We start from the raw sequence: 9,486 nt of genomic DNA, 5'->3' as shown, positions 1-9,486 counted from the left end.
ATTTGTATAAATATCTATAAGTTCATAATAAATGTATAATGTTAATGTAAATGAGTGCTCTTACAAGCTGTTTGACTTGTACATATATTATAAGTAGTATATTAAGGTGATTTGCTAACAAACAAGGCTTCCAGGAGAGTCTTCTATCAATGCACCAGATTCCCTTTTTTTTTGGCATCAAGTCGTACGTTTTTGTAAAATATATTTTTAATTTAACATAAACTTTTGAAAGGGTATACATTGGGTATATCAAATCAATAAAGAAAAACGCTGCATTTTTGCATCGCTAATAAAGTTAGATGTTTTGTCAGATGTATGCCTATTAAAATTGATGAGAAACTTTTACCCAACGTCCAAATCTTTGTTGACAAAATGGAACATAAAGGTCAAGGTATACCAAATATAAATGCTTCAAATTATTTTGAATTATGTGTTTAATGTTATAGATATGGATTGCCCTTGTTATGTCTCATTTTAGAAAGTAGTCGAAGTGTTTGTGCATTATGGAGTAAAAAAGTAATTATGCAAATGTTTACTACAAACTGTGATCTTAAACATGTTGTTAACACTTTTTCCTATTCTCTTCATATTTCGCATTTTATGGCAAGATTGAGGTTAGCCATCTGTCCTACTGGATGTGTGGATAAAAGGAAATCAAGAAGAAAAAGCGTTATTTGATTGGATTGTTAGTGAATTTCATTTAAATGATATATCAATCGACCTCAAAGCCGACATTACTCGGAAAATAAAGAGTTTTAATCTTTTTATTATAGACAATCTACCTAAATGTAATCGAACAATTCCGGCATTTAAGAGAACGCATTCCAGTTGGCTTTTGTCAAGCATGATTGTGGAAGCCGAGAGCATCAACGACCAAGTTGTTTCAGGCAATAAAACAGGACGACCACGAGCGTCTTACAGTGATCCAGGATCACGGCTGAAAAAGAAAATGGCAAAGGAACTGACCGATAATAATGAAAGTAATACAAGTCTTCTTGTGCATGCAGCATCAATTTCAGCGAAAAAGGCCAAAATGAGCGATACTGCTTTCGTATTAAAGATTGGATTAGAAAGAATCTGTCATTCTCGAAGACGGTATCAGTCACTCCAAGTAAAGCTCTTGCATTTATAATTTACAACTCCTTAACCAAAGCACAATACAACAACATGGGAGTACTAAATATATCACAATTTTCCAACATTTATCCAAGCTATAATAAAGTAAGAGATGTCAAATTGGAGTGCAGGCCTTCGTGAGTTAATGTGACAGAAATAAGAGCCCAAGTATCTCTCCAAAATTTGCTTAATCATACGGCCAATCGAATTTTCCTTTTGCAAGAGGAGGTATTTAAGATATGAAAACATAACATATGTAAAACTAATCGCGGGCTATGGATTTGACGGCTCTATAGGAGAGTATGTACAAGCAAAGATTCCTAGGAGAAATATCCGATGCCAATGAAGACTGAAAATAATGGATGATTTTGGGACGCCCTTATGGATAAATAAACCCCCCAATAAGTAAAATTTTGCAGACCCCTAAAGATTGAATTTGCAAAAGAAAGCAAAGATCTTATGCAAAAAAGGCGGATTTGGAATGCCAAATACAAAACTTAACCGCCCAAAACTTAACTTAATTATAAATTATCAATTGACAGAAAAATCACTGTCACTTTTTGATCTACATTTGAAATAGATCGACGGCAAGGTGTTTAATATTTTAACGGGAACCAAATATTGTATTACGCTGTGCAAGTTTGTTTTACAGTGAAATATCCTGTAGCCAGGTAAACTTCCGGCACTGAGGTATATGAGCAGAATCAAAAGGAAGAAGAAGAGCGAACTTGATGCTGCAGCTTGTGGGCGTAGTACCGAAGAAAAATTGTTTCGCTAATAACTTTTCTTAGAACTAACCGATTTAGATGAAATTTAAAACAAAAGTAGATAATCATATAGAAATTATGTGTGCAAAGTTTAGTTAGGGTAGCTTTTGAAATGTGGACGGTATTGACGAAATACTGTGGCGAGGGAAGGGGGGGAAATTCCAAAAAAAATAAAATAAACTCGTCCTCTCTCGGACCTAGGAGAATCTGGATACCAACTTTGGTTATTCTAGCTTTATAGTTTCTGAGATCCCTGCGTTCATCCAGACGGACGGACGCACATGTCTAGATCGATTTCTCTCGTCATGCTGATTCAGAATATATATACTTTATGGGGTCGGAGATGCTTCCTTCTGCATGTTTAATACTTTGCACAAACCTAATATACCTTTTTTACCCTACGGGTACAGGGTATAAAAATGTAGAACAGAAGTCTCACTGATACTGGAATTGGAGGAAAGTACAGAGCACCTTCTCTGACACTTCCCCTCGGCAGGCGAAGATTAGCTACACTAGGGTGATCATTTATTAGCAATCTAACAGAAATACCAAGTATTGAGATTGCGAGCTTAATCAAATTCCTCACATGTTCCAAGTGGTTGAGGGAGCACCATCACAACCATAGAGATTATATGGCATCGCAAGAGGCCTCTTTTGGCCTATGTGGGCGGGTGTGAACAACACCCCAGCCATCTCAACCTATCCTAACCTAACAACAACCGCGGACAGAGCTGAGGCCGAGATTATATTTATGGCTATAACCATGTAGTGATTTTGTGTCCGTATGTCAAGTTTCATCATGATAAGTCTATTATAAAGTTATAACCATAAATCGAATCTCTGCCCGCAGCTGTTGTTGTTTCTGCTCTAAGTTACTACTGTACTGAACACATACACGCATAGACATGATTCTGATGTGTGTGATGTTGAAATTGAACATAAACACTTACATATGTATGTATGTTTTATTTAATTAAATTCAACAATTTAATTTTTTTTTAATTATTTAAGTTTTTTTTCATTTTTGTGGGAGGTACAGGTTATTTCAAAGTTGAGATCGGTCGACTTAAGCATTCTTGTTTCAAATGAAAAGTTTATGTTATAAATTTTGTCCGATCAAATTTGCGAGTTTTTTTTTGTGGCACATCGTTGCACTGTGTTGACACGACTGCTGTGTTTCATATTCCGATTCCGTGCGTGGTCGTGTTGACTTAGTAATGTACAAAAAGAATCAAATGTGAAAAAATGCGATAAAAGCAAAAACAACACGACCAAATACGACGGCGCAATATACAGAATATACATGTTTTATAGGGTCTACCAATCCTCCCTCTGCCTGTTACATTTGTCACCTCCCGCAAACCTAATATACTATAGTACATTTACAGTAGTTAGTAGTAATTAATAATAAGAATACTATTTATATTTTTTATTATAATTATATACTACTAAATAATTATTATTTTAATTAGTTACTACTCTTATTATAATTAGTTACTACTGTTATTATAATTAGTTACTAATAACAAAAGATGATTTCAAAACAGCGGTGGGCACGAAATTTCAAACAATTTCCGACAACAACATCTACAACAAAAACACCGGTAGAGTTCTGAGTAAATGCTACTGAAAATCGAGCAACGACACACAATCTATGTGTATTTTGTTTTTGAATCAATCTGCTTGTGCGTCTGGCTGGCGACAACTACATGTATTTTGTTTTTGTAAGTTCGCTCGCGATCGATCTCTTGCGTTGATGTTACATTGTATCGACCAATTTTTGGCTAGCTTTCGATGGTATTAGAAATTGAGCGATTCCCTTTACTTGTTCGAGGATGGCCTACAGTTTCTCAATCAAGTCTGGCGACTGTGCGTGTTATTCTCTATTATTTCGTACAAATAATTTGTTTAAATTAAAAAAAAATCGTAGACAATATCAACAGTTATCTGGTGGTAGCAGTAACAAACGAAGTTTTATATTGTAGCCGCCTAAAAGTAAATGAATAACTTGGGTTTTTTCATGTTTATTTGCAGCAAGTAAAGTTCGTAATTCTTTATATATGTATATATACTAATGCTTACAATTTTCACGACTGTTGAGCAAACTATACTTTAAAAAGGCATTATAATATTATACTAATAGCAGTATGGGTACAAATTCTTTGCGAGTTGTGTTATTGTTTTGTGTTTCCACGGCATTTAAATCTGCGAGCGCAAGCGTGGGCGCGGCAAATCACCAAAAACTGCCTCGCCGTGCAAGCTCTTTGCCAGCGCCTTAATGCTAGCTGCAATATCTACGGTGTTTTCCAAAATCTAAAAAAAACAAAAAATTTATTAGCCAACGTTAGGTTTGAACGCTGTGGTGCTTACTTCCTCATCCTCGACTACAAAATTGTTATTTGCGCGCTCCGCCAATGGAGAGTTGGATATCTCAATTGGCAGGCTTTTTGCAAAGTTTAATATATGCGCTTTCGAAGATCGTGATCCAGCGTTGTGTATTGGCATGGAGTTGTCCAAATTAAGAGCATCTGTAAGTGTAAGGATTGCATAATGAATTAGCGAATTTGATAAATTACTTTTACACTGACCCTCTGCTTGGTCAGCTGCTTCACTCTCGTCCAAGTCGCTCATATCGTCGTGTTGTCCATATTGAATTTGCAATTGTTGCTGTCGTGAAAATGGTTGGTGTTGATATATCTGGGAGCGCGCGAAGTTTAAGGATCGCGCTGAGTGCACCGGTATTGGATCATCAACATCTTCCATATCGAACTGACAGTTATCGGCCATATCACCTGCTATCATTGGATCAGTCGCCGATACCAACAGCGTGCTGTTCGACGGTGGCGCAGCCTGCTGCCTGAATGTCGGGCTATTACTAACACTCATGGGTGTGGCTTCTGGTGTGGCGGGCGGAGTATCAAAGTTGGACAATTTTCTTGATGTCAGATTGGACGTATTGGGTATCTGCTGAGAGAAAGGTTGTGGTTTTTGTTGTTTGTTGCGCTGCGTTGTCTCCTGTACTGGTAATGTCAGGAAGCTGGGTGGCTGCGTAAGGGAATTTGTGGGTGTGGTAGACACTGTGATCAGATCACTCCGGCTACTAATAGTGCTGCGGCGACGAGTAGCTGGAGCGGCAGTACTGGTGACAATGGCACTTCCCGTTACCTCCAGGGCCGATGGCATGCCACGGTCAAGCAGCTCAGTGGCCTTTTCAGGTACGTTCTGTATGACCCGCATCAGTAGTGCGCAATCCTGATCGCATTTGTCCCGGAAGCTTTTAAGAAGTGCAAACTGCTGCTCCGTGTACCGCTCAATGCGTGCGTTAGTTTCGGTAATCTCACGCTGTAGTCGCGCCTGCTGGTGCGCCTGCAGCTGACGCAGGCGTATCTGCCTGCCATCTAAAGGCGCCAAAGAGTTTGATGACATCGACCCAATACTTAGGTTCAAGGTCGATGGGACCATGGCGCCACTTTGACATGGAGTGCTGGCACTATTGGCATCGGGTATTTGTTTATGGTCCATAATGAGTAGTTCGAAAGTCTCCGAATAGGATTTGTCACTGCGACGCTGTAACATCTCTTCATTGGTGGTGAAGAGTGAGCTGTTGATAAGGTAAAGGGATGGCGCTGGCTTTTCTGAAGTTGTCAAACACTTGGCACATAACACAACCTTGCAATTGATGCATAAACTCAGTTGCCACGTTTGGACAGCGGCATTAATAGTAAGACTGTAGATTAGATCACGTTGATTGATGCTATTTATGGTTAGATCTGGAATAGGACCATAAGTCTGAAAAATGCAAGAAGAGATAAGTTTATTAAATTAATTAGTTAACTAAGACGGCAATGATAACTATATAATATTTAGATCTTAAGAAAAGTTATATGTTTACAGTACCGAAATCTAATTATAGTGTTTTTTGTATGCAAAAATCTAATATGTATATTAAATTTTTATACTCTATACATGAAATGTACAGGAGTATATTAGGTTTGCGGGAGGTGAAAAATAAAGATAGACACACCAAATTTTTTACACAGATACTATGTGTGTATACGCAGTACGAGTTTCTTTTAAAACAAGAGAGAACGCTACAGTTGGGCAAGCCCGACAGTAAAATAGCCGCAAAAAAGGAAAATAAAAAAAAAAAAAATGTAAAAAAAATTAAATTATTAAAAAAATGTAATTAATTAATTAAATTAATAAAGAAACTTTATTTAATACATACACAGAAGACATGTTTATGTACAGTTTTAACAGCATACATTTACATCATCGCGTCTATGCGTGTTTATATGCGTGTATGTAGTATGCACCACAAAGTTGAACCAAAGCAGCAACAACAACAAAACAACAACAACAACTTTCTTCCGAATTGACCTATCATTATGAAACTTGGCACACGGACACATAAGCACTAACTGGATGCTACTACCAACATTGATTTCAAAATTCCAAGAATTACGGAAGTTATAAAAAAAACACGAATTGCGGGGGTATCAAAATAAAAAATAAACTTGACCTGCCTAGGTCTTAGGGGAATCTCGATACCAAGTTTGGTTATTCTAGCTCTTATACTTTCTGAGATCCTTGCGTTCATACAGACAGACGGACATGGCTATATCGACTCGGCTTGTCATCCTGATCTATATATTACAGAAGGAGGCGTGGCAGACCCCACAAAGTGTATATATTCTTGATCAGCGTGTCAAGACGAATCGATCTATCCCGGTCTGTCTGTATGTCTGTCCGTCCGTATGAACACCTGGATCTCCGAGACTATAAGAGCTAGAGACACCAAATTTTGCACAAAGATGGCTTATGTGTGTACGCTGTGCAGGTTTGTTTCATTTTTTTTTATTTTCCCCTCCCCCCACTTTTCCCCTATGAGGGTTTTTCCGATTTTCCATTCGTATAATTGCCTATATCTAGGGTCACCAAATTTTAGGCCCAGATGCCTTATGTGAATACGCAGAAAATGTGAATTTTGGAATTTCCCTCCCTTGCAACTTTGCAAATACCCCCAGTTCGTATTATGTGACTGCATGCCAAGTTTCTTGTTACAAGATTTTGGCAAACTTGCAAATTTACTCTTCCATATTCCCATGGAAACTAAATACTAGCTGTATATAATATATACATACATATTATCCGATCAAACTTTGCAGATCGTTTCTATGGCTACAAATGTATGCACGCACATATGCTAGGCTAATAACAACAGTTACTATTTGCGTAACATGACCAGAGCAGATTTTTTATTACTGGATGTTCTTGTGCTGTTTTGAGCCACACAAATAAATGTTCGAGCTGTGGCTCCTGAAAACAACATTAGACGAAATCTGCAATTTAAAAGTGATCACATGACAACGCGAGACGAAGCGACTATATAATTAGCAGCTATACAATTTTCGACCATATGTACACATGTTTTACCTAATACAATAAATTGCATGTTTTAAATGAGGGAAACGGAAAAAAGGAGATCCGTTTAAATGTTTTAATACATACATATGTATGTATGTACATACATACATTCATAATAAATGTACATATGTATATGTACATATGTACAAACGTCTAACCGTAGGTAGCACTGGTATAACGCTTCATTATTAGGCTAAAATCAACTTACATGTTGGAAAAACTCCATACATTGTGTATAGAACAAAAAGTTCCGTGGCCATTTTTGCTTAAATACTTCAAAAACACTTGCGATCACCGACGCTTTGCCGACATTTGCATCCCCAGTTGTGCTCTTATTGCGCTGCAACTGCGGCGAGGTAGCAATAAAATTCAAGCATTTGCACGAAATAAGCATGCTTTTAAGAAGTTATTTTATAGTTGAATTCAGTCTCCAGTTCAAAGATGTTCAGATATGTATGTACATATGTCGATAAATTTATATCTGTATATTTGTGCGTTTTTTCCGTAATCTCGCCTATCGTTATGCGCGTACAAATAAGTTGTAGACTTAACACATTCACAAATTAGGAAATACAGAAAATGTTGATGTATCGATGTTTACATATATACCTACATATGTATGTATATGTGTATGTAAGTAAACAGTTCTAAATTGTTTTAAGCCTACTCAGCCGCACACGTATAAAACCGATTCGCAATCTAGAGATATTCACCACCGCGACCGACACGCAATTTCGACCAGGAACAAGAACAGTAACAAAGAATTTATAACACCAAAAATTCAAACTCAAGCACATTCGTCATGAATGAGAAATGAAACTATACACATTGCCTTATTTTAAATAGAGTTTAATGAGTGTAACAGGGATAGCAATAAAAGCAAACTATTGATGGCCGATATTTTTTATTGCATACCGACAGTCTTGATATCACGATAGCGATATACATTCACAGCTGACAAGTGTGGTTTGGTGGTTGGGATGTAAGTCGAAGAGAAAACATCGATGCCCATCGATGTCTCTTTAAAAAATGCATGGTCGATGCAGCGCAATAAAAACAACCAAAATTAAATTTTCTCAGAAACAGAGGATACAATTGAGGAAATCAACAGAGATGTTTTAAATAAAAAATGTTCATAAATCAAAATAAGCTGTCATAGTATTTTACTTCATGTGATTAACTAATAAAGTAATCGTATTCCTGACTTTTAATGAACTTGTATGGTTTACTTAAAAATAAACGTATAAGAGTAAATCAATTCGCCACTTTTGAATTACGCATTTTAAGAATATTAAGTGTGGATATTCGCATATTTTTATGAAATGAGAAGAATGTACAAGTGTATACATACATACATATGTATGTATGTATGTACATATTAGGTCTGCGGGAGTTAAAAAATGTAACAGACAAAAGGAGGCGTGGCAGACCTCACAAAGTATATACATATACATATGTATGTATTCTTGATCAGCATGATCTCTCTCCTAGAGAGAAGATCCGATAAATAAAGAAAGCTTAAAAAAAAAAAAGTTGAAGGCCTCCATGAGTTTTCCTCAGATTTCCCCGATAACAATCTTTAGGGAAGATTGGCGGCTAGCCCTTCTCCGTTTCTGGTACAACTTCAAGAGAAGGAATCCAATAGCTATGATGAAAATAATGGATGCGCTGAACATCGCCGGTCTTGTTGTCAACTTATCCTCTATGTCACCAATGTACCGCAGATTAACCTTTGCAGATATGGCAGCCTCAAAATTTCGTGGCGACCAGTGATATTCAGGAGTGCCGATGTTGCTGAGGCCGGGTGTCTTCGGACGATATTCATGTTTCTGAACAGAGTCCCGTTTTTCCAGAATTCTTCACCGAATGTCAGCAAGAACGTACCATGGATGTGCGGTACCACCGGAGTGGAGTTGTTGCGCACATGTCGTTGAAGATAGCTTTTTGCAAATTGTTGACGTGAGAGTAGCGGTGCAATTTCCGATTGGCAGGATTTTATTGCCTCAGTATGTGATATTATTATCTTCAGCAAAATGTAGGGTCATTTTTTTACAGACTAAGCTAGGATTATACAGTGCAGAAAATGATTACCTAATACAACACTGACATATGCTACTTCCATTAAATCTGTTATTGTAATACTACGAACGTGCGCCCGGCCTCTGCCTGGTTGCAC

General features: G+C 37.3%; 1 protein-coding gene across 1 annotated transcript; it reads right to left on the bottom strand.

The window, feature by feature from the left end:
• Positions 1 to 3,891: 3,891 nt before the first annotated feature.
• Positions 3,892 to 8,137, bottom strand: LOC115625761. The gene is made up of 5 exons (XM_030520924.1): positions 7,978 to 8,137; positions 7,519 to 7,856; positions 4,472 to 5,672; positions 4,254 to 4,411; positions 3,892 to 4,196 (listed from the first exon to the last, which is right to left on the bottom strand). The coding sequence occupies exons 2-5, from the start codon at positions 7,702 to 7,704 to the stop codon at positions 4,083 to 4,085; spliced, it is 1,659 nt and encodes a 552-aa protein (XP_030376784.1). The 5' UTR covers positions 7,705 to 7,856; positions 7,978 to 8,137; the 3' UTR covers positions 3,892 to 4,082.
• Positions 8,138 to 9,486: the final 1,349 nt, after the last annotated feature.

This window comes from Scaptodrosophila lebanonensis, unplaced genomic scaffold (genome assembly GCF_003285725.1).
Source record: "Scaptodrosophila lebanonensis strain 11010-0011.00,11010-0021.00 unplaced genomic scaffold, SlebRS2 tig00000001-arrow-pilon, whole genome shotgun sequence".
Lineage (NCBI taxonomy): Eukaryota > Metazoa > Arthropoda > Insecta > Diptera > Drosophilidae > Scaptodrosophila > Scaptodrosophila lebanonensis.
The sequence above is the reverse complement of the archived record's forward strand: the minus strand, read 5'-3'. Positions and strand labels throughout refer to the sequence as shown.